The sequence below is a fragment of the Somniosus microcephalus genome, chromosome 4 (assembly GCF_052327205.1).
Source record: "Somniosus microcephalus isolate GS21.2 chromosome 4, FLI_Smic_1.0, whole genome shotgun sequence".
Taxonomy (NCBI): Eukaryota; Metazoa; Chordata; class Chondrichthyes; order Squaliformes; family Somniosidae; genus Somniosus; species Somniosus microcephalus.
Window position 1 is genome coordinate 54831509 of NC_140990.1, and position 25809 is coordinate 54857317.

Here is a 25809-nt window from a genome sequence, read left to right on the forward strand (position 1 = left end):
TCAATGGAACGTACACTGACAATTGATATCAGTCAGAATTTGAAAGGTATTTACAAATGATTCTGGAGGTTCTGAGTTGGGATCTTTCTTTATTCTGTCCACTCGAGGAGTGTGAGAACAGACTTTCTCCTGTGAATATATAGCTGGAGAATTGGGTCATGATGGGTTTACTTGTTCATCTTGTTGACTCTAAAAATTGAGTCTTGTGGTTTCAGACACCAGATAATCAAGCTCACAACAACAGATTGCCTTTCACTGACTATTAACATCACTGCAAAGATACAGACAGAGTATAGTTACCTGATTCGGAGAACAGGGATAATACAGTGGATTCAGAGCTCTCTTCTCCCCAGGTCTGTTCTAACAAGCTGTGACTACACTGGCGATATTTATATTTAACTTGTTTACTACATTATTGACCTGGCCCTGCCCAAACCATAACCACAAGGATATCTGTCATTGTTCTGACTGTGAGCACAAGGCTGTGTCACTATCACACACACACACCGTTTCCTTCTTTCACATCTCCATACACAGACCATCTCTTTACACATCCCCTTTCTACACAATTACAGCCAACATGAGCAAGGACGTCAGGCTCATTAAAAGACACACTCATTTCATGACAGCAAAGGTTACACTGGGACTAATCTTCAGTTATTTTCATTACAGGCACAATGCAGAGTAAAGATGAAACTTGCATTTATACAGCCTCTTTCATGTCCTCAGGACGTCCCAAAACACTTTACAGCCAATGAAGTACTTTTGAAGCGTAGTCACTGTTGTAATGTCGAAAACGCAGCAGCCAATTTGTGCACAGCAAGCTCCCACAAACAGCAATGTGATAATGACCAGATCATCTGTTTTATTTTAGTGATAAATATTGGCCAGGACACCAGAGATCACTCCCCTGCTCTTCTTCTCAATAGTGCCGTGGGATCTTTTCCACCCGAGAGAGCAGACGGGGCCTCGGTTTAATGTTTCATCTGAAAGACGGCACTTCCGACAGTGCCGCACTCCCTCAGTACTGCACAGGACTGTCAGCCTAGGTTCTTGTGCTCAAGTCTCTGGGCTGGGACTTGAACCCACAACCTTCTGACTCAGAGGCGAGAGTGCTGCCCACTGAGCCAAGGCTGGTACAGCAGCACCTCAACACTGCCTCATCACCCTGCAAGCTTCTGGTAAATAGATTTGCTGAATAAATTTAAAACCAGGTTTGCAGGCGTGATGCTCTCTTCACACATCGAAGGTGAGAGAGATGCTGTGGGACACACACTAAGTCCAGTAGCTGAAAGTGATTAACAGACTGGGTTTTGTGTTTAGTGATCCCGGGTGTGTTACCGATACCTTCCCTGGATACCAAGGCTAGGAGAGGGACTCTGGAAGGTATGGGGAGCTGGGACTTGTCCATGAGAGTAACCGAAGGTATGAGAACTGAAATAATCTAGAGTTAGAAAGGAGAAAAGGACCTAAAATGGACGTCAATTAGTCCTTTATCTTGGAGAAATAATGAACACAACAAAGCCCAGTTATAGGGGTTAATAACATTGGTAGAAACAAACATAGGATGTGATTAACAGCAGAATCCTACCCCTACAGTCACTTATGAACTTGCTGGTGTCTCACCAGGTAAGCTGATCGAGTGAATCCCTTCCCACACACGGAGCAGGTGAACGGATTCTCCCTAGTGTGAACTCGCTGGTGTGTCCACAGGTTGGATGAACGATTGAATTCCTTCCCACACACAGAGCAGGTGAACGGCCTCTCCCTAGTGTGAACTCGCTGGTGTCTCAGCAGGTTGGATGAAGTAGTGAATCCCTTCCCACACACAGAGCAGGTGAACAGCCTCTCTCCGCTGTGAGTGTGTTGGTGGGCCTTGAGACTGGATGATAGAGTGAATACTTTCCCACACACGGAGCAGGTGAATGGCCTCTCCCCAGTGTGAACCCGTTGGTGTGTCAGCAGATCCTTTGCACTTTTAAAGCTTTTCTCACAGTCAGCACATTTAAAAGCTCTATCAAGGTGAACAAGTTGGTGTGTCAGCAGGTGGGATGATTTAGTGAATCCCTTCCCACACACGAAGCAGGTGAACGGCCTCTCCCCAGTGTGAACCCGTTGGTGTGTCTGGAGATTGGATGACTGTGTAAATCCCTTTCCACACACGGAGCAGGTGAATATCCTCTCCCCAGTGTGAACCCCTTGGTGCGTTCGAAGATTGGATGCATGAGTGAATCCCTTCCCACAAACAGAACAGGTAAACGGCCTCTCCCCAGTGTGAACTCGCTGGTGTTGAATGAGGTGAGATGACTGCCTGAAGCTCTTCTCGCAGTGAGTACAACTGAACGGTCTCTCGTCGGTGTGAGCAAGCTGATGTTTAATAAAATCTGCAGAGAGTTTAAAGCAGTTCCCACAGTCAGAGCATTTAAAAGGTCTCTCATCAGTGTGAACTTGTTGGTGTAAATGAAGGCTGGACGACAGAGTGAATCCCTTCCCACATACGGAGCAGGCGAACGGCCTCTCCCCGGTGTGACTGCGTCGATGAGTTTTCAGCTCAGATGGGTAATTGAATTGCTTCCCACAGTCTCCACATTTCCACGGTTTCTCCATGGTACGGGTGTCCTTGTGTCTCTCCAGGTTGGACGATCAGTTGAAGCCTCGTCCACACACAGAACACGTGTACGGTTTCTCCCCACTGTGAATGGTGTGATGTTTTTTCAGGCTGTGTAACTGGTTAAAGCTCTTTCCACAGTCAGTGCTTCTTCTTCTTAGGCAGTCCCTCGGAACACTCTCACTCGGGTGTGTGTGTCTCAGTGCTTTTCCAGTCACACAGATGTTTGAAATCTTTTCCCACAGACAGAACAGGCAAACATTTCTCCTTCCACATTCAAAGGCCAATGATATTCGGGTCCTGATGAATGGAGTGACTCTGTCAGATCTCGATGTGATGTTTGGTCTGAGTTTGCGGTGTGTAAATGCTGCCCTTCTCACAGCCTGTAAAAGGAGTTTACAAAAGCCATCACTGTGAGTCCAGGATAGAAATTGACAAGATTCTCTCCTCCTGGTTCCTGGCCAAGGGGGCCGCGCATGCGCCCTGCTGCCCCCTGAGCCTCTCAAGATGGCGGCCGTTACCCCGGGCCTATCACCGGGAGAAAGCCCCGCAGCTGCTGCCCCGCTCAGGGCAAACGCCCGGCCCGGAGGCTCTTGTTCGGGGTCTGAGGCCCACCCCGGGCACTCGGGGTGTGAGCAGCCCGCGTCCCCCCGGGGTTCATGAACCCGCTCCCTGAGCTCGGGGTGTGAGCGGCCCGTGTCCCCCCGGGGTTCATGAACCCGCTCCCTGTGCTCGGGGTGTGAGCGGCCCGCGTCCCCCCGGGGTTCATGAACCCGCTCCCTGACCTCTCACCTGATGTGTCAGTGGCTGCTGCCAAGGTCCGCGCATGCTCAGCTCACCTTCTGTTGTTCAGGTTTAAAGGTCAAGCCCCGCCCCTCACACACTCCGATTGGTTGGAGGACCCGCCGCCCGCTCGGTCCTCCAGCCCCGCCCCGCTCTTCCTATTGGTCCGAGCTCCCGTCAATCACAGGGCAGTGTGAGCTGAGCATGCGCGGGAGTGACCGGACAGGAGAAACCACAACTGGATCGACACAGCAGAGCCGCCAATCCAGAGCCGGCTTGTATCAGGGCGGGCGCTGGATGCGGAAGTCGCTCCCTGGCCACCTGTGGAGGTCTTTTTGTTGCTTCAGTTTGAGCTGGAGTGGAGATGGAGGAGAAGCTGCTGGGTTTAACCCCCAGTACTTCTGAGCCCAGGAGGACCCAACAATTTCCAATGTGGGACTGTCAGGGGAGGTGGATTCTGGGGGAGATTAGGTTGTTAAACAGACACTGTCCCTACAATGTGAAAGAGTATTGTTTTAGGAACAAGTATTTCTGTAGAGGTTTTTAATCCAGTTGATGTTAATTAATTCATGGGATGTGGGCGTCGCTGGCAAGGCCAGCATTTATTGCCGATCCCTAATTGCCCTTGAGGAGGTGGTGGTGGGTCACTTTCTTGAACCACAGAGGGCAGTTCAGAGTCAACCGCATTGCTGTGGGTCTGGAGTCACATATAGGCCAGACTGGCTAAGGACAGCAGATTTCCTCCCTTACAGAACATTAATGAACCAGATGGGTTTTTACAACAACTCGATAGCTTCATGGTCGCCATTACAGATACTAGCTTTTTATTCCAAATTTATTTAATCAACTGAATTTAAATTCCACAGCTACCATGGTGGGATTTGAATTCACGTCTCTGGATCATTAGTCCAGGCCTCTGGATTACTAGTCCAGTAACATTACCACTATGCTACTGTACCCCCATCCAGTTTACACACGCAGATTTTAAAAATTCATTCGTGGGATGTGGGCGTCACTGTCAAGGCCAGCATATGTTGCCAGTCCCCAGTTTCTCGTTGAGAAGGTGATGGTGAGCCTTCTTGAACCGCTGCAGTCCGTGTGGTGAAGGTACTCCCACAATGCTGCCAGGTAAGGAGATCCAGGATTTTCACCCAGCGACGATGAAGGATCGGCGATAGATGTCCAAGACAGGATGGTGTGTGACTTGGTGGGGAACTTGGAGGTGATGGTGTTCCCATGCGCCTTGTCCTTCAAGGTGGGAGAGGTCGTGGATTTAGGAGGTTCTGTCAAAGTTCTTGTCGAGTTGCAGATGTATAAAGTCCCTCTCCTCCCCCCCCTTTCGCTCCCACCTCTCTCCTCCCATATAGGCGAGAGACTTGCTTAGGCCCATATGTGTGGCGGGTTCCCTTCCCTGAGGACATCAGTGAACCAGATGGGATTTTGTGACAATCCGGCAGCTTTCATGGTCACGTTATCTGCTGCCGGCCCCACAAATGACCAGATTCATTAAGCTCAATTTCACAGCCTGCCTTTGTTTTTTTTGTGGATTCTCTCTCACGCTCTCTTTTTCCTGTTTTAAATTCATCTTACAGGGTATGAGGAGTGGAGAATTTGTGGACAGGAAGCTCAAGCCAAACATCACATCAAGATCTGACAAAGTCACTCGATTCATCAGGTCCTGAATATTATTGGTGTTTGAACATGGAAGTAAAATGCACCGTTCACAGCGGGGAGAAACCGTACACATGTTCTGTGTGTGGACGAGGCTTCAGCCGATCATCTAGCCTGTCGAGACACAAGCGCAGTCACACTGGGGAGAAACCGTGGAAATGTGGGGACTGTGGGAAAGGATTCAATTACCCGTCTGAGCTGGAAACTCATCGGCGCAGTCACACCGGGGAGAGGCCGTTCACCTGCTACGTGTGTGGGAGGGGATTCACTCAGTCATCTGCCCTGCTGACACACCAGCGCATTCACACCAAGGAGAAGCTGTTCACCTGCTCTGTGTGTGGGAAGGGATTCACTCATTTCTCTGCCCTGCTGAGACACCAACGGGTTCACACAGATGAGAGAGACTTTAAATGCTCCAACTGCGAGAAGAGCTTTAAATGCCCTGAGGCACTGATGGAGCACCAATACATTCACACCGGTTACACACCGTTCAGCTGCTCTCACTGCAGGAAGAGGTTCGGGCGATCAAGTGACCTGCTGACACACCAGTGAGTTCACACTGGGGAGAGGCCGTTCACCTGCTCTGCATCCACATCCTGCTCATTGCAGCCTTGAATCTCGGCCTGAATCTCGGAAGTAGAATCCGGTATAAAAGGGGTGGGACTAGTGCAGCTGCTCTGAGTGCTGTGGCATTTGAGTTGAGAGAGAGTGTGGTAAGTGGGAGATAAAGTCATTTAAGTGTATTTTGTGAATTTTAGTGTGTTAAAAAGTTAATTATTTGAAGTGAGTTTAATTTTTTAAGTGTAAATTAAACTACTGGGGAGTTTAAACCGGAAGTAGAATCCGGGTATAAAAGGGGTGGGACTAGTACGGCTGCACAGAGTGCGGTGCATTGATTGTAAGCAGAGTTTGGTAAGTGGGAGGTGAGTGGGTGTTTTTGCTCTGTTCTGTTCCCCACTCCCAGACTTAGACAGCACTGCGGAAACGGAGCAGCGAGAAGAGCCAACCAAACAGGCCCCACAGACAGCATTCAAAGAGGAGGTTGGTGATCAGCTGGTTGGTAGGTTCTCTTCCTTCTCTTTTATACCTTTAAGTTGGTAAGTCCTATTGAATAGTGGTGTGATATTATCATCTATATCCGGGCAGGGTCTTCATAACTAATAATAAGAAATGTAATTAATTATATAGAATGGAGCAGGTGATGTGTTACTGTTGCAATATGTGGGAGCTGGTGGACACCATTGAGGCTCACAGTGATTACATCTGTGACAAGTGTTTGTTGCTAGAGGAACTCCGGCTCCGTATTGAGGTGCTTGAGACCAAGCTTCAGACACTGCGACACATCAGGGAGGGGGAGAGGTTCCTGGACTCTATGTTTCAGGAGGTAGTCACACCTATGAAATTAATTAATTCAGATGTAGTCCGTGGTCAGGGACAGGACGGTGTGACTACGAGTGAGGCAGGTACAGGGATCCAGGAGGTAGTGTTGAAGGAGCCGCAGCCCTTGCTTTTATCAAACAGTTTTGAGATTCTTTCTCCCTGTGAGGGCGGGAGCGGGGACTGCAGGGAGGATGAGCAACCTGGCCACAGCACCGTGGAACGGGGGGCCATTCAAGTGGGGGGAGTAAAAAGAAAAGTTGTAGTGGTAGGGGATAGTATCATTAGGGGGATAGATAGGGTTCTCTGCAGTCGAGAGCGGGAGTCCCGAAGGCTGTGTTGTCTGCCCGGTGCCAGGGTTAAGGACATCTCTTCTGGGCTGGAAAGAAACTTGGAGGGGAAGGGGGAGGGGGAGGATCCAGTTGTCATGGTCCATGTTGGTACAAACGACGTAGATAGGACAAGGAAGAAGGTTCTGTTAAAGGAGTATGAACTGCTAGGGGTCAAATTAAAAAACAGAACCTCAAGGGTAATAATCTCTGGATTATTACCTGAGCCACGAGCGAATTTGGCTAGGATAAATAAAATTAGAGAGTTAAATGCGTGGCTCCAAGACTGGTGTGGGAAAAATGGGTTTTGCTTCTTGGGACACTGGCACCAGTACTGGGACAAGAGGGAGATGTTCTGTTGGGACGGACTTCACTTGGCCAGTGCTGGGACTAGAGTCCTGGTGAATCATATAACTAAGGCTGTAGAGAGGGCATTAAATTAATTAGCGGGGGGGAGGTTTCTAGAGAGCAAATAATAAAAATGACTACGGAGAAGGTCATAGACTTAGGTAGCAGTGGGGGAATTAAAAAACAGAGCATGTCAGGAAGGGACAGAAGGTATGGAGTAAAAGGTAAAGTAGTAAAAGGGGAAAAAGCAGGAGCTAAGTGTCACAAAACATATTTGAAAGTTCTTTATCTGAATGCACGTAGCATTCGTAACAAAATGGACGAGTTAACGGCACAAATAACTACATATGGGTATGATCTTGTGGCCATTACAGAAACATGGCTGCAGGGTGACCATGACTGGGAATTAAACATACCAGGTTATTTAACAATCAGGAAGGACAGGCAGGAAGGAAGGGGAGGTGGGGTGGCTATGTTAATAAAGGAAGGAATCACTGTAATACAGAGAAATGATATTGGGTCAAAGGATCAGGATAGTGAAACAGTTTGGGTGGAGATACAGAATAATAAGGGGAAAAAAACACGAGTGGGTGTAGTCCATAGGCTTCCGAACAGTTGCAATTCTGTTAGACGGAGTATTAATCAGGAAATAGTTGAGGCTTGTAATAAGGGAACAGCTATAATTATGGGGAATTTTAACTATCATATTAACTGGACAAATCAAATTGGGCAGGACAGCCTTGAGGATGAGTTCATTGAGTGTATTAGGGATGGGTTTCTTGAGCAGTGTGTAACTGAACCGACCAGGGGGCAAGCAACCCTAGATCTGGTCCTGTGTAACGAGACAGGATTAATTAAAAATGTCCTAGTAAAGGATCCCCTTGGAATGAGTGACCATAACATGGTTGAATTCCATATTCAATTAGAGGGTGAGAAGGTTGGATCTCAAACAAGCATGCTAAGCTTGAATAAAGGAGACTATGAAGGTATGAGAGTGGAATTGAGTAGAGTGGATTGGGAAAATAGATTAAAGGGTAAGATGATACATGATCAGTGGTGTACATTTAAGGAGTTATTTTACAACTTCCAAAAAATATATATTCCACTGAGAAGAAATGGGTGTAAAAGAAAAGACAGCCATCCGTGGCTAAGTAAAGAAATTAAGGATAGTATTCAACTAAAAACAAGGGCATACAAAACAGAAATCAGTGGATTGGAGTTAAGGGAAGTTTGTTGTGATCTTTCCATCCATTCTGCTGCCTGACCTTTGAATCCACACGGCCTGACCGTGGTCATCTTGTAGACCGTACATACTGCAGACACAGTGCACCAGTGGTGGATATTGAGTCCTGTGGCAGGGGCGCTGATGAAGTGGATTCCTCTGTCCGTGAGTTTTGAGGCATCGCTAGTGGCGTTTTTCACCACTTTCCACCTTTAAATAAAAAACCTTTGCTGCCAGTTTATTAAAGCCACTAACAGCCGCTCGGGTGGGACACACCAATAAATGAGGCCTTGTTTCCCTCAGAATGACAGGCCTGAACCTGAGTTAGAAAACATTTAGCAATTAATCCAGACTGGGCGGGGCCTGAGGTGCGAGTTAGTAATGGAAAATTGGTGGCCAGCATACTTCACATCAGGGCTGAGGACCCAGGGACTCGGGTTTCTGTATCATTTATTTATTAATTTTGTTAATTGCCCAATCTCAATCAGACTGGCGGGTCATCTTGCTGTCTGGCGGAGGCGAGGTTCCCCAATGGAGGGCTCTCTACGCGGGGTCCTTCCCTGCACCATTGGGGATCTGGGGTGGAGACTGTTGCAGGGAGCTGTTGTGTGCACAGTTTCTAAGTTCCTTTCCAGACTCCAAGGCCAGATGTGGTTTCTGTGGTCCATGGGCCGTGTATATATTCAGTGTGAGAGGTTGCAGCCCCTGTATAGTTACCTGAAGGGGCTGCTCCTCAACTCTTGGTTACACTTTAGCCCCACGCTCCTAACCTTTGCCCGCCCGGTGCGGAGGGGGGTGGGTAAGTCGGAGGGTCTTCTCCTGGACCTGCTCTTGGGCCTGGCGAAAACAGCAATTTGTAGGCCCAGGATGGGCGGGGCCCCTGGGGGGTCACTCTGGCTGCCTGCCTCTCTCCCGTGGTCTTGTCCCTGCCCAGGTGGCCCTGGAGAGGGAGCAGGGGGTGTCCACCGGTTCACTTGATACCTTCCTCGACTGGTGGGCATGGAAGGTATCAAGAGGCGATAATCGATCCTCACAATCACATTGTGATATAATTATTAATTGTGTGTGTGTCACAAATACATTTCTTCTATTTTGATACAAAAGCTCTACTAGACATGTTACACTATTAGTTATTTAATCAGGGCTGCAGCTGCTGAAAGGTTGACTGTACTGAGGTTTGTGGCCAGAGCTGGCAGACGTGTTGTTCTGAAGTCTGATGTCTCACACCTGAAGACTCTGTTTATGTCGTGTTGTAATGACCTTTTTCTGTTGCCTGGTGTCAGAAATAGAAATCAAAGGGAGATGATGCCCCACTCTGTTAATCAACTCTGACACATTTCCATGCATTTCCTTTCTTAATTTACAAAGATCACAACTCCATTAGTGAACAATGGATTGCCAGTCTGCCACTTTTTAGTGAGGCTTGAAAGGATTCGCTGTGAAGCTACACCTGCCCATCTGCCTGTGTGTCACTGTGTTTGGATTGAGTTAGACAACAGTCCTAATAACTCGCCTACATCCATTACAATTTTTGAATGTTAGATTGTACTTGGAAGAAGTTGAGTTTGAATCTGACAATTCTGAAATTGGGAGCTGTTAATGATTTCTGTTTTTCACGTAACTATATAGTGATGTGATCAGTCAAAGCAAATTAAAAGATGCTGCTATTTACTGAACATAACTGAATAATTCTACAAGGATGCTATCACAGTCTTCCTCAGTATTAACTACACCCTCCAATTTAGTGTCATCAGCAAATTTTGAAATTGTACTTCTGATTCCCAAGTCCAAATCATTCATGTAAATGGTGAACAACAGTGGTGCCAGCACCGATCCCCGTGGAACACCACTTCCCACCTTCCGCCCGTCTGAGTAAATACCTTTAACTCATCCCGTCACTATAACTGGACTTGTCTCCATTCCCATGCCGAGGGGATTGCTGTACCAGACGGGAGGGGCAACATTTGGGGACTCTCGATTCTCCACCAATTCCCATTCCCCTTCTTTCTGGTGGATAATGGAGGTGCCACTGTGTGTAATGTGCAAGTCAGTAAGAATTGTCAGTGAGGATTAATCAGCACTTTCTAATTGGAGATGTTAATCAGTGGAACCTTTCAGGCACTGAATTGTAGATTTTGTACCAAAGATCAATTTAGGATTGAGTTAAAAGTTCATAATTTTATTGTAAAATAATTCAGGGACTCTCATCAGAAATTAAGGGGAAAGATCAGACAGCGGTTCTTAAATAAACACGGCAGCCCCGACAACTCAATCAGCTATATATCCAGAATATTAAACTCCAGCCCAGTTATAGGGGTTATTAATATCAGCAGAAACAAACCCCAACTGTCAGAATGAACATGGTTCAGTCCTGGATGTGATTAAGAGCAGAATCCAACCCCTGCAGTCACATGTGAACTCGCTGGTGTGTCAGCAAGTTGCATGAATGATTAAATCCCTTCTCACACACGGAGCAGGTGAACGGCCTCGCCCCAGTGTGAATTCGCTGGTGTGTCAGCAGGTTGGATGATTGATTAAATCCCTTCCCACACACGGAGCAGATGAATGGCCTCGCCCCAGTGTGAACTCGCTGGTGTGTCAGCAGGTTGGATGATTGATTAAATCCCTTCTCACACACGGAGCAGGTGAACTGTCTCTCCCCAGTGTGAACTCGCTGGTGTGTCAGCAGTTTGGATGACTGATTAAATCCCTTTCCACACACTGAGCAGGTGAATGGCCTCTCCACGGTGTGAACTTGCTGGTGTGTTAACAGGTGGGATGACCGAGTGAATCCCTTCCCACACACGGAGCAGGTGAACGGACTCTCCCCAGTGTGGACTCGCTGGTGTAGAATGACGTTGGATGACTGCTTGAACTTCCCACAGTGAGTGCAGCTGAATGGTCTCTTGTCAGTGTGAACTTGCTGATGTGTCTGGAGAATGCACAAGCGAGTGAATCCCTTCCCACACACGGAGCAGGTGAACGGCCTTTCCCCAGTGTGACTGCATTGATGAGTTTCCAGCTGGGACGGGCAATGGAATCCTTTCCCACAGTCCCCACATTTCCATGGATTCTCCGTGGTGCAGGTGTCCTTGTGTCTCTCCAGGTTGGACGATCGGTTGAAGCCTCGTCCACACAAACACGCGTACGGTTTCTCCCCACTGTGAATGGTGTGATATTTTTTCAGGCTGTGTAACTGGTTAAAGCTCTTTCCACAGTCAGTGCACTGGAACACTCTCACTCAGGTGTGTGTGTCTCGGTGCTTTTCCAGTCACACTGATGTTTGAAATCTTTTCCCACAGACAGAACAGACAAATATTTCTCCTTCAACATTCAAAGGCCGATGATATTTGGGTCCTGATGAATGGAGTGACTCTGTCAGATCTTGATGTGATGTTTGGTTTGAGTTTGCGGTGTGTAAATGCTGCCCTTCTCACAGCCTGTAAAAGGAGTTTACAAAAGCCATCACTGTGAGTCCAGGATAGAAATTGACAAGATTCTCTCCTCCTCATTCCTGGCCAAGGGGGCCGCGCATGTGCCCTGCTGCCCCCCTGAGCCTCTCAGGATGGTGGCCGTTAACCCGGGCCCATCACCGGGAGAAAGCCTGCCGTCCCGCTCAGGGAAAATGCCCGGCCCGGAGGCTCTTGTTCGGGGCCTGAGGCCCACCCCGGGTGTTTGTGAAGCGGATAATGTTGAGTGTTTTAATAATGGGGCCTGGGGCCGCACTCGGGGTGTGAGCAGCCCGCGTCCCCCCGGGGTTCATTAACCCGCTCCCTGAGCTCTCTCGATAGCAAAATACTGCAGATGCTGGAAATCCAAAATAACAACAGAAAACGCTGGAAAACCTCAGTAGGCCATGCAACATCTGTGAAGAGAGAAACAAAGTCAACGTTTCGGGTCGAAACCCTTCTACGGAACTGAGAAAAAAAAGCAGGAATGAAACAGATTAAAAGGCAGTTTGGGGGCTGGGAAATGGGGGAGGGGATGAAAGAAGAGACATTAAGAGATATTCAAGGTGAGACGAGATAGTAATAGGACAGGTAAAGAAACAAACAATGGCTCTAGATGAAGTGTGAAATGCGCTGTCAGAGTGAGAGACAGCTGCCATGTGGGAGAGAGTGAAAAAAAAGGAAAAGGCACAAACCAAAAGTGTGGATAAAAAATATAAAAATATAATAGGGGCCGAGGCTATGATCTGAAATTGTTGAGCTCGATATTGAGTCCGGAAGGCTGTAAAGTGCCTGATCGGAACAGCACCTCATCTTCCGATTAGGCACTTTACAGCCTTCCGGACTCAATATCGAGTTCAACAATTTCAGATCATAACCTCAGCCATATTTTTATATTTTTTCCGCGCATGCTCAGCTCACACTGCCCGGGTGACTGACGGGAGCTTCCGACCAATAGGGAGTGAGCGGGGTGGGGCTGGAGGAGCGAGCTGGCGGCGGGTCCTCCAACCAATCGGGGAGCCCGAGGGGCGGGACTAGCGCCGGCTGATTGTCTGATCCGCAGGGCAGCGAGTTTCTCCAGTCCCTTGTTCAGGGCCCAGGGCCCGGGGAGGCTGTGGGCCTTTATTCCCCTTATTGGACACAAGGCTCTTTGTCTCACAGCACACTGGCTCAGGTTTTAATAGAGACTTTTTAAATTCATCAATAAAAGCAGATAAACTTCGTGGAACAAAATATTTAATATTTGGGAGTAAAAATACTGTTATTTTTCCTCTGTGGAATTTGTTAGTTTCAGACAATAACAACAACTTGTATTTATATAACATCTTTAAAGTAGTAAAATGTCCCAACGCGCTTCACGTTATAAAACAAAATTTGACACCGGGTACAAACCAAGCATATTCCCATAAGGAGGAAAGATGGGGCGTCCAAAGCTCGAGCTCCCGATGACAAAGGATGTAGAGGTTAGAATAAAACAGAAAAAGGTTTACAACAAATGTCAGGTACAGAATACAGTCAAAAACCAGGAGAATACAGAGAGTGCGGGGGAAATTGAAAAAGGATATATGAAAGAAAGACTTGCATTTACAGGAAACTTTGTGCTATCCGGCACCGACGGGACCGAGCTGCTGCCGTTCCCTCAACACTGCCGGACACTCCAAAGTTAATGTTGAAAGAGAATCTCCGTATCTGACAACAAACACTGTTGCTTAGCAACAGCTTCTAAACACTCGGGTGTGGCTGCAAGCGTCTGTAGCTAAAGCTGTTGCTATAGCTACAGACCTTGCACTGCTTGACTGTGGAAAAAAAAAGCAAAGAAAACAAACAAAAAAGAATAAAAAACGGCTCCTGATTTTTGCCGGTGGCTCCAGCTTGCCGGATGGTTCACCTCCGGATAGCACAAAGTTTCCTGTATATGGCGCCTTTCACGACCACTGGACACCTCAAAGCTCTTTACAGCCAATGAAGTACTTTTGAAGTGGAGTCACTGTTGTAATGGGGGAAACACGGCAGCCAATTTGTGCTCAGCAAGCTCCCACAAACAGCAATGTTTTTGTTCTGTTGGTTGAGGGATAAATATTGGCCAGGACACTGGGGATAACTCCCTTACTCTTCTTCAAAATAGTGCTATGGGATCTTTTACATCCACCCAAGAGAGCAGACGGGGCCTCAGTTTAAAGTCTCATCAGAAAGGCTGCACCTCCGACAGTGCAGCACTCCCTCAGCACTGCACTGGAGTGTCAGCCTAGATTTATGTGCTCAAGTCCCTGGAGTGGGACTAGAACCCACAACCTTCTGACTCCGAGATGAGTGTGCTACCCACTGAGCCACAGCTGACACAAGGGAGAAAATGCAAGAAAAGATTAGTGGGTAACGTAAAAGGGAACCCAAAAATCTTTTATAGATGTATGAAAAGTAAAAGGACAGTTAAAGGAATGGTGGGGCCGATTAGTGACCAAACAGGAGCCCATCATATGGAGGCAGAGGGCGTGGCTGAGGTACTGAATGAATACTTAGCATCTGTCTTCACAAAAGAAGAGGATGAAGTTAATGTCGCAGTAGAAGACGGGAGAGTAGAGAAATTGGATAAAAATGGATAGAAAGGAGGTGTTAAATAGGTTGTCACCAATCAAAGTTAACAAGTCACCCGGTCCAGATGGGATGCATCCTAGGTTGTTGAGGGAAGCTAGAGCGGAGATAGCAGAAGTTCTGACCACAATCTTTCAATCTCCCTCAGATATATGGGAGTGGTGCCAGAGGACTGTGGGATTGCAAATGTTACACCCTGTTTAAAAAAGGGGAGAGGGATAAACCTGGTAACTACAGGCCAATCAGTCTAATGTCGGTGGTGGGTGAACGACTAGAGACCATTGTCAAGGACAAAATTAATTCTCACTTGGAGAAGCATGGGTTAATAAGGGGCAGTCAGTATGGATTTGTTAAAGGTAAATCATGTCTGACTAACCTGATTGAGTTCTTTGATGAAGTAACAGAGGGTTGATGAAGGTAGTGCAGCAGATGTTGTATATATGGACTTTCTAAAGGCATTTGATAAAGTACCACATAAGAGACTTACTCGGGGAATAGAAGCACAGGGAATTAAAGGGCTGATGGTAATTTGGGTATATAATTGGCTAAGGGAGAGGAGGCAGTGAGCAGTGCTGAGGGATGTTTTCCTGACTGGAGGGAAGTATGCAGTGGGTTCCCCAGGGGTCGGGATTAGGACCATTGCTTTTCTTGTTATATATAACTGACCTGGACTTGGGTATAGGTGTAAAATTTCAAAGTTTACAGATGATACAAAACTTGGCAACGTTGTAAATAGTGAGCATAGTAGTAGCAGACTTCAGGAGGACAGAGACAGACTGTGAAATGAGCAGACACAAGGCAGATGAAATTAAATGAGGATAAGTGTGGTGATGCACTTTGGGAGAAACAACAGGGAGAGGCCGTATAATCTAAATGGGACTATTTTGAGGGGGTGCAAGAGCAGAGGGACCTGGGGGTCCATATTCACAAATCTTTGAAAGTGCCACGGCAAGTTGGTGAGGCAGTTCAGAAAGCATATGGGATACTTGGCTTTGTAAATAGGGCCATTGAATACAAAAACAAGGAAGTTACACTAAACCTTTACAAATCACTAGTTAGGAACATAGGACAGGAGGAGGCCATTCAGCCCCTCGAGCCTCTTCCGCCATTCAATGAGATCATGGCTGATCTGTGATCTAACTCCATACACCCACCTTTGGCCCATATCCCTTAATACCTTTGGTTAACAAAAACCTATCAATCTCAGATTTAAAATTAACAATTGATCTCGCATCAATTACCATTTGCGGAAGAGAGTTCCAAACTTCTACTACCCTTTGTGTGTAGAAGTGTTTCCTAATTTCACTCCTGAAAGGTCGGGCTCTAATTTTTAAACTATGTCCCCAGTCCTAGAATCCCCAACCAGTGGAAATCGTTTCTCTCTATCTACCCTATCTGTTCCCCTTAATATCCTGAAAACTTCGATCAGATCACACCTTAACCTTCTAAATTCCAGGGAATACAACCCTAATTTGTGTAATCTCTCCCCGTAACTTAACCCTTGGAGTCCGGGTATCATTCTGGTGAACCTACGCTGCACTCCCTCCAAGGCCAATATATCCTTCCTAAGGTGTGGTGGCCAGAACTGCTCACAGTACTCCAGGTGTGGTCTAACCAGGGCTTTGTACAGCTGCAGGGTTTTGGCCTCAGCTGGAGTCTTGTGTACAGTTCTGGGCACCACACTTTAGGAAGGATGTCAAGGCCTTGGAGAGGGTACAGAGGAGGTTGACCAGGATGGTACCATGGATGAGGGACTTCAGTTATGTGGAGAGATTGAAGAAGCTGGGATTGTCCCCCTTAGAGCAGAGAAGGTTAAGAGGAGACCTAATAGAGGTGTTCATAATGATGAGGGGTTTTGATCGAGCAAGTAGGGAGAAGCTGTTCACTCTGGCAAGTGGGTCGGTAACCAAAGGTCACAGATTTAAAATAGTTGCTAAAAGAACTAGAGGGGAATGAGGAGAATTGTTTTCACACAGAGGGTTGTTAAGATCTGGAACGCACCATCTGAAAGGATGCTGGAATCAGGTTCCACAGGAACTTTCAAACGGTAATTGGACATGTCCTTGAAGAGGACTAGTTTGCAGAGTTCTGGGGATAAAGCTGGGGTTTGGGACTAAATTGGACAGCTCTTTCAAAGAGCCGGCACAGACACGATGGGCCGAATCACCACCTTCTGTGCTGTTAGATTTGATGATCAGTGTGAACACGCTGGTGTCCCTTAAGGCTCTTAGAGCTTTTAAAGCTCTTCCCACAGTCAGAACATTTAAAGGGTCTCTCGTCAGTGTGAACAAGCTGGTGTGACAGGAGGGTGGATGACTCAATGAATCCCTTCCACACACGGAGCAGGTGAATGGCCTCTCCCCAGTGTGAACACGCTGGTGTCCCTTAAGGCTCTTAGAGCTTTTAAAGCTCTTCCCACAGTCAGAACATTTAAAGGGTCTCTCATCAGTGTGAACAAGCTGGTGTGATAGGAAGGTGGATGACTCAATAAATCCCTTCCACACACGGAGCAGGTGAATGGCCTCTCCCCAGTGTGAACTCGCTGGTGTCTCAGCATGTCGGAGGGCTGAGTGCATCCCTTCCCACATAAGAGCATAAGAAGTAGGAGCAGGAGTAGGCCATACGGCCCCTCGGGCCTGCTCCGCCATTCATTAGGATCATGGCTGATCCGAATCTAGACTCACGTCCACTTCCCTGCCCTCTCCCCGTAACCCCTAATTCCCTTATCTGCTAGGAAACTGTCTATCTCCGTTTTAAATTTATTTAATGTTGCAGCTTCCACAGCTCTGTGGGGTAGCAAATTCCATAGATTTACTACCCTCTGAGTGAAGAAGTTTCTCCTCATCTCAGTTTTGAAAGGGCAGCCCCTTATTCTAAGATTATGCCCCCTAGTTCTAGTCTCACCCATCAGTGGAAACATCCTCACCGCATCCACCCGTTCAAGCCCCCTCACAATCTTATATGTTTCGATAAGATCGCCTCTCATTCTTCTGAACTCCAATGAGTAGAGGCCCAACCTACTCAACCTTTCCTCATACGTCAACCCCCTCATCTCCAGAATCAACCGAGTGAACCTTCTCTGAACTGCCTCGAGAGCAAGTATATCTTTTCTTAAATATGGAAATCAAAACTGCATGCAGTATTCCAGGTATGGCCTCACCAATACCCTGTATAACTGCAGCAAGACTTCCCTCTTTGTATACTCCATCCCCCTTGCAATAAAAGCCAAGATTCCATTGGCCTTCCTGATCACCTGCTGCACCTGCATACTAACTTTTTGTGTTTCATGCACCAGGACCCCCAGATCCCTTTGCACTGTAGCACTTTGCAGTTTCTCTCCATTTAGATAATAACTTGCTCTTTGATTTTTTCTGCCAAAGTGCACAACCTCACACTTTCCAATATTATATTCCATCTGCCAAATCTCTGCCCACTCATTCAGCCTGTCTATGTCCTTTTGCAGGTTTTTTTATGTCCTCCTCACTCACTGCTTTCCCTCCCATCTTTGTATCGTCGGCAAACTTGGATATGTTGCACTCGGTCCCTTCCTCCAAATCATTAATATAGATTGTAAAGAGTTGGGATCCCAGCACTGACCCCTGCGGAACACCACTAGTTAGATTGCCAACCCGAGAACGAACCATTTATCCCAACTTTTTGTTTTCTGTTAGATAGCCAATCTTCCACCCATGCCAGTATATTACCGCCAATCCCGTGATTTTTTATCTTGATCAGTAATCTTTTGTGTGGAACCTTGTCAAATGCCTTTTGGAAGTCCAAATACACTACATCCACTGGTTCCACCCTGTAGGTTATGTCCTCAAAGAATTCGAGCAAATTTGTCAAACATGACTTCCCCTTCATAAAACCATGCTGACTCTGTCTTATTAAATTATGATTATCCAAATGCTCTGCTACTGTTTCCTTAATAATGGACTCCAACATTTTGCCAACCACAGATGTTAGGCTAACTGGTCTATAGTTTCCAGCTTTTTGTCTACTTCCCTTCTTAAATAAGGGTGTTACATTAGCAGTTTTCCAATCTGCCGGGACCTTTCCTGAGCCCAGGGAGTTTTGGAAAATAATCACCAATGCATCCACTTCTCTCAAGACCCTAGGATGTAGGCCATCAGGTCCAAGGGATTTATCCGCCTTAAGTCCCATTATTTTACTGAGTACCATCTCCTTAGCGATTTTAATCGTCTTTAGCTCCTCCCCCACCCCATTGCCCCCTGTTTGTTCAGTGTTGGGATATTTTTAGTGTCCTCTACTGTAAAGACTGAGACAAAATATTTTTTCAGCGTCTTTGCCATCTCCATGTTTCCCACCACTAGTTTCCCGGTCTCATCCTCTAAGGGACCAACGTTCACTTTAGCCACCCTTTTGCTTTTTATATAGCTGTAGAAACTCTTGCTATCTGTTTTTATATTTTTTGCTAGTTTACTTTCAGAATCTATCTTCCCTTTGTTAATTAATCTTTTAGTTATTGTTTGCTGGCTTTTAAATGCTTCCCAATCTTCTATCCTCCCACTACATTTGGCTACTTTATATGCCCTTGTTTTCAGTCGGATACTATCCTTTATTACTTTACTAAGCCACGGATGGCTGTCTTTTCTTTTACTCCCCTTTTTCCTCATTCGGAGCAGATGAATGGCCTCTCTCCAGTGTGTGGGTGTTGGTGTCTCTTCAGATTCCCGGAGCTTTGAAAACTCTTCCCACAGTCAGAACAGTTAAAGGGTCTCTCGTTAGTGTGAACAAGCTGGTGTTGCTTCAGCTCCCGGGGGATTTTAAAACGCTTCCCACAGTTAGGACACTGAAATGGTCTCTCATCAGTGTGAATTCGCTGGTGTCCCTTCAGTTCCCCGGGGCTTTTAAAGCTCTTCCCACAGTCAGAACATTTAAAGGGTCTCTCGTCAGTGTGACCTCGCTGGTGTCTCAGCAGGTCAGAGGGCTGAGTGTATCCCTTCCCACACATGGAGCACGTGAATGGTCTCTCCCCAGTGTGAACTCGCTGGTGTGACAGGAGGTGGGAGGACCGAGCGAATCCCTTCCCACATTCGGAGCAGATGAATGGCCTCTCTCCAGTGTGTGGGTGTTGGTGTCTCTTCAGATTCCCGGAGCTTTTAAAACTCTTCCCACAGTCAGAACAGTTAAAGGGTCTCTCGTTAGTGTGAACAAGCTGGTGTTGCTTCAGCTCCCGGGGGATTTTAAAACGCTTCCCACAGTTAGGACACTGAAATGGTCTCTCATCAGTGTGAATTCGCTGGTGTCCCTTCAGTTCCCCGGGGCTTTTAAAGCTCTTCCCACAGTCAGAACATTTAAAGGGTCTCTCGTCAGTGTGACCTCGCTGGTGTCTCAGCAGGTCGGAGGGCTGAGTGTATCCCTTCCCACACATGGAGCACGTGACTGGTCTCTCCCCAGTGTGAACTCGCTGGTGTGACAGGAGGTGGGAGGACCGAGCGAATCCCTTCCCACATTCGGAGCAGATGAATGGCCTCTCTCCAGTGTGTGGGTGTTGGTGTCTCTTCAGATTCCCGGAGCTTTTAAAACTCTTCCCACAGTCAGAACAGTTAAAGGGTCTCTCGTTAGTGTGAACTTGCTGGTGTTGCTTGAGCTCCCGGGGGATTTTAAAACTCTTCCCACAGTTAGGACACTGAAATGGTCTCTCATCAGTGTGAACAAGCTGGTGTGCCTTCAGATCCTGGGGGCTTTTAAAGCTCTTCCCACAGTCAGAACACTGAAATGGTCTCTCGTCAGTGTGAACTCGCTGGTGTGTTTGCAGGTGGGATGAATAAACAAATCCTTTTCCACACACGGAGCAGGTGACCGGACTGTCCCTGGTGCGACTGCGCCGTTGAACTTCCAATGCAGACGGGGAACTGAATCCCTTCCCGCCGTCCCCACCTTTACCCGGTTTCTCCCCGGTGTGACGGTGCATGTGTCTCGCCAGGTCAGGCAATCGGCTGAATCCTCGTCCACACACTGAACACATGTGCGGTTTGTCATCGCTGCTTTCTCCTTCCATGTGCAAAGGCCGATGATATTCAGGTCCGGATGAATCGAGCGACTCTGTCAGATCTTGACGTGATGTTTGGTCTGAGCTTCCCGCCTGTAACTGCTCCACTTCTATAACCCTGTATAATGAGTTCAGAAAAAGATCAGAGGCAAACTTGTTTAATTTTCCCCTTTCTGACCCTAGGGACAGTGAAGCTGATTTTCAGGCTCCAGCTGCTGCACAGGTTGGTTGAAAGAATCAGCAGTAATGGCGGCTGTAATATCCACAAGACCCAGTGCTCCAGAAAGCACTCTGTTGACTCTGAGTCCCGCGCATGTGCTCATGGCCCCCATGCTCTCCCTCCTGCTCCACAATCGCCCGTCCCAATCGGTCCGCAACGCACATGCTCAGCGCACAAAACCCCGCGGTTGGAACATCGGGCGCGCATGTGGAGCCGCAACATCTGGTACGCGTGCCCGGCTCAGGTGGTGGCGAGTCGGTGTTTTGCCTCAGCTGCTAGGGAGGTGCGCATGCGCAGGACGACCCAACATTCTTCCTGTCAGCAATCACTCCCTTGTTTCTTTAATTAAAAACAGAAAATGTTGGAAATACTTGGCAGGTCAGGCAGCATCAGTGGAGAGAGAAACAGAGTTAATGTTTCAGGTTGATGACCTGTTGTCAGAACTGCTTGTTCTTTAGTATCAGCCAGTGGCTCAGTTGGTAGCACTCTCACCTCTGAGTCAGAAAGTTGTGGGTTCAAGTCCCAGCCCAGAGACTTGAGCACCAAAATCTAGGCTGACGCTCCAGTGCAGTGCTGAGGGAGTGCGGCACTGTCGGAGATGGCGATTTTTGGAGCAGACGTTAAACCGAGGCCCCGTCTCCTCTCGCAGGTAGATGTCAAAGATCCTATGGCTCGATTTCGAAGAAGAAAAGCAAAGAGAGGGCATGAAAAAATATTGGTAAGTAAAACAAGTGGAGCCTATTAGGGACTATAAAGGTAAACTGTGTGGAAGCAGAAGACATGAATATGGTTCTTAATGAATACTTTGCGTCTGTTTTCACAAAAGAGAGGGTGAATGCAGACATTGCAATCAGGGAGAAGGAGTGTTGCAGTGGGGAAAGAGTTAAACTGACATCGCTGGCAGTTTCACTGAATGGTGTAATAAAGACCATACTTTGCAGTAATAAGATTTTTCTAAGTTGCTGAATTGGCAGTTGAGATAACATAGCCGGACATGGAACCATAAGAGGCCGAGAGGATGTAAGTTCTGTTCTGGCAGGACAGTAAAACAATGAGTTGGAAGTAAAAGAGGCCTAGAGAGGCAGGAAAGGAGGACAATGAGTCCCCCATCTGGCATAAACACGGGTCAGAGGTTTTACACACTGCTTGACATATACTTTTCCGATAATAAAGGCGGTACTTTAATGTAACGCGGCATAGGCAACCAATCAGTGAAGATGCATGTGGGCCAAGGTCCAATCGGGTGGCAGCAATGAATTGTGCATGAGATGGCCATGTGTATTGTAATGTATAAAAATGTAGTGTTTGCTGTACCAATTTGGAAAGGTCTGGCTAAGACAGGGCAGACTGTTTCCCCATCGGTGCAATAAAAACAACTTGACGATCAATCTAAAACCTTGTGTCGAGAGTTGGTATAAAATACTCCACAACAATTGGCGTCACGAACAGGATTTGAACCTGTGCGGGGATGGACAGTATACATGGACCAGGGTCCTGCAGGGGTTCCACAATAGTCCAAATATATTCCACCGTGTACTGAGTCAAGCCTTAGACAGGTTAGACCTATCAAAGTACCAGAGCGCCCTACTCCAATATGTCGATGACATAATGATTGCATCAGAGGATGCCAAAGGACACATGGGAGCATTACTAGCCACCCTCCAGACACTTAAGAAAGCTGGCTTTAAATTGAACCCCCCAAAAAAAGGCACAGGTTGGACTGTCCAAAGTAAAGTATCTGGGGCACGAAATGAGCCAGGGGTATAAGGCCCTCCCGCAGGAACGAAAGGCAGCCATAAAAGACATGCCAAGGCCAGTGACCGTCCGGGGAGTGAGGAAAGTGTTGGGACTGTTTAACTACTGCAGGAATTTTATATCAGACTTTGCAGGGAAAGCAGAGCCGATTCAATGGTTAGTTAAAGGGGGAGACCCGCCACTGATAAGATAGAATGGGAATCAGAGCAGGACGAGGCTTATGCAAAATTAAAAGCAGCCCTGACGTCTGCACCCGCACTAGGATTGCCAAATATAGTCAAACCATTCCATATATACTATAGTATAGACGGGAACTTCTATAACGCTGTAGTCACCCAAGAGTACGGGGGAGATACGAGGCCAATTGCCTATTACTCCACCCAACAAACCCCCATGGCTAAAGGAATGGCGAGATGTGTGGCGGCCCTCGACTGCGCCACATGGGCGGTGCGGATATGTGAGCCTGTCACTATGTCAGGACAGCTGATATTACACACGCAACACACAGTGTGGACCTGCTAAACACAGGCAAAATGAAGGCTGTATCAGACAGAAGGAGGGCGGCTTGGGAAGCAGTATTGATACCCAAGGACAGATCAGTCCAGATTATAAGGGAACATAGAGTCAACCCTGCAGAGGGAATGCTAACAGAGGGTGAGGCACATGAGTGTCAGTTAGTAATCGAAGAAGAGGTCAGAGGAACCGTATAAGAATCGCCCCTTGAAAATCCCCAAAACACCTTTTATGTAGATGGATCTCGCCGATATATAAATGGGGAGCCACCCACTGGTTGGGCAGTAGTATCCGAGAATGGAGAAACAGTCGCAAAGGGAGGGCTTGAAGGAGGAACCTCAGCGCAGGTAGCAGAACTAGTGGCTCCCACGGAAGCACTGAAATTGGCAAAAGGAAAACGAGTAAATATATACACAAACAGTAGATATGCATTTGGGGTAGTGCATGATTATATGATAGCGTGGAATAGGAGAGGAAACATAGAAACATAGAAGATAGGAGCAGGAGTAGGCCATTCAGCCCCTCGAGCCTGCTCCGTCATTCAATGAGATCATGGCTGATCATCCAAATTCAGTACCCTGTCCCTACCTTCTCCCCATATCCCTTGGTCCCTTTAGCCTTAAAAAATATATCCAACTCCTTCTTGAATATATTTAATGAATTGGCCTCCACCGCCCTCTGTTGTGGAGAATTCCACAGGTTCACCACTCTCTGGGTGAAGAAATTCCTCCTCATCTCTGTCCTGAATGGCTTACCCCTTATCCTTAGACTGTGACCCCTGGTTCTGGACTCCCCGACCATCGGGAACATCCTTCCTGCATCCAGTCTGTCCAGTCCTGTTAGAATTTTATAAGTTTTAATCAGATCCCCTCTCATTCTTCTAAACTCCAGCGAGTATAAGCCCAGTTGACCCAATCTCTCCTCATACGTCATTCCTGCCATCCCAGGTATCAGTCTTGTTAAGTCTGTGAATTATTTAGTTAATTAAAACAGACTAATGAGTAACAATAAAAACAGGTCTTTACTGGTTGGAGGTAGGGACTATACTGAATACAAGATTACTGCACAGTGCTTATATACCGGTGTGTTCACCCCCGGTATTACGTCTACAGCAGCCTGAGAAAGTAGTACATCTCTTAAGGTGGAACAGGCTTAAGCTCTCTTAAGGTGGAACAGGTTACATACACAACACTCCTCCCTTCTTAGCTTTATAGTCATCCCCCCATTTAACATAACGTAATAACATATATACATATATAACTTCATGTTTAACGTAACATATCACAGATTCAGTCTCTGCGGAAAACAGTTCACAGATTCAATCTCTGTGGTGTAGTCGGTTCACGTTACTCATTCAATAGTCCTTTCATGGATTTAACAGCTTGAACTTCCGAACTGATTTGGCTCCGTTCGGAGGGACCACGTGTGTGATCTGGTAGAGGTGATAATGGTTCAGATGGGTCATCTTCTGTTTTTACTTTTCCTTTTCTGCTTCTTGGAGACTCTCTGGGCTCCATTGTCAGCTGCCACAGCTGCCAGCTGCATGCGCAGTTCCTCCTTCTCTTCCTCCTGTTTCCGTCGTAGAGCCAGCTTCTCCCGATGTTCCGTAGACTTTTGGTGCTCCTCCATGATTTCTGCACTTTGGGAGTCGAAGTTACAAGCTGGGCAGGACAGGACATCGTAATATTCGGTGTCGTCCACCAGGTCATAGTAATATTCGGTGTCGTCCTGAGCTAGACCAGTGAGAGGGTCGTCTATTTCCTCCATACCCAGCTGGACGTTAGCCAGCTCTTGTTCCAAATCCAGACATCTTTCCTGAAGAGACTTCTTCATGTGTACCTCTGCATCCAGCTTTTTCTGGGCTTTCAGCAAGTCGTTTACTAGTGACCTCATTTGTGATTTTAATACTTCAACTTCCTTTGGAGATTGATTGATCGGACTATGCAATCCCTCTACCGGAGCAGCTGTTTCAGCGGTCTGTTGTTCTACGTTGACGTGAGTCAGCGTACTTTTGGCATCCAAGGGCTGCTCTGTTGCAGTCATCTCAGTCTGTGTTGCCACCTCAGCTCTTCCAATAACCTTTGAGAGCTCCGAACCCCTTTCGTTTGAATATTGAAGTTCATGTTCAAGTTTTTCCCATTTCAGAGTCCTGTCCTTCAGCATATGCAGGAGTTGGCTGACCGTTAACTCCTCTGACATCAGACGTTTTGTGTGCTCCTGCTCCATTTTCTCCATCAGCTGCTTCTGTTGTCTTTCCAGATTCTCCAACTCTATATCAAAGAACTCTTTCGTTGCATTCAACTCTTGCTCAAAACGGCGAAGCATTTGTTCTAATTGCTGTTGTAGTTTGAAATGGAGTTGAGTTCGAGCCCGGTGTCCCTCAGAAATGGGCACATCAGTAGACTTGCCAGACTCAGAATCCACAGTTAAACTATGTTGTTGTTGCTCAGTGGAATTCTGTGCTGAAACTTTGTCTTTTGCACCTGAGTTGGGCTTACCATCATCCGTTCCAGAGTCTGGGCCGACTATCTTCACCGAGTTCTCACTCGTTATTGTTTGTAGGAAATGCCAGTCCATATTCATTTTCCTAATCCACTCCCGTCCTAGTAGTGGAGGACCTCCTTCAGATATCACATATAAGTCCATTATTTGACTGTCTTCACCCTTGTGGACCACTGCAACCTCTATTTTCCCGATGGGGTACACTCTTTGCCCCGTGTATGTTTCCAATATAATCCCCGTATCCTGTAGGGGAATATTTTGGAATAACTTTCCGTAATCTTTCTTATTTATGACCGTCAATGCCGATCCAGTGTCCAATTCCAGTTTTACTTGGACTCCTTCTATCTGAAGAGTGACCCAAATTGTCTGGAGGTCTGCACCCTTACCAGCGTTGAGTACTCTTAAGCTAGCCAGTTCATTACTGCTA

At 47.1% G+C, this 25809-nt stretch overlaps 3 protein-coding genes across 3 annotated transcripts in view; 1 reads left to right on the forward strand and 2 right to left on the reverse strand.

Moving 5' to 3' along the window:
• Positions 1-308: 308 nt before the first annotated feature.
• Positions 309-2926, reverse strand: LOC147118925 (uncharacterized). The gene has a single exon (XM_085984659.1). The coding sequence runs from the start codon at positions 2605-2607 to the stop codon at positions 1600-1602; it is 1008 nt and encodes a 335-aa protein (XP_085840785.1). The 5' UTR covers positions 2608-2926; the 3' UTR covers positions 309-1599.
• A 696-nt stretch (positions 2927-3622) lies between these two features.
• On the forward strand, positions 3623-5772 carry LOC147118926 (uncharacterized). The gene is made up of 2 exons (XM_085984667.1): positions 3623-3862; positions 4984-5772. Exon 2 carries the CDS (start codon positions 5093-5095, stop codon positions 5612-5614), a length of 522 nt encoding a protein of 173 aa, XP_085840793.1. The 5' UTR covers positions 3623-3862; positions 4984-5092; the 3' UTR covers positions 5615-5772.
• Positions 5773-10501: 4729 nt separating this feature from the next.
• LOC147118927 (uncharacterized) overlaps positions 10502-25809 on the reverse strand; it is a 43711-nt gene continuing 28403 nt past the window's right edge. The window contains exons 2-3 of the mRNA XM_085983997.1: positions 19641-20059; positions 10502-11499 (exon numbers count right to left, since the gene is read on the reverse strand). Coding sequence (XP_085840123.1) covers positions 10746-11499; positions 19641-20059 — 1173 coding nt within the window. The 3' untranslated portion in view covers positions 10502-10745. The remainder of the gene's footprint in view (positions 11500-19640; positions 20060-25809) is intronic.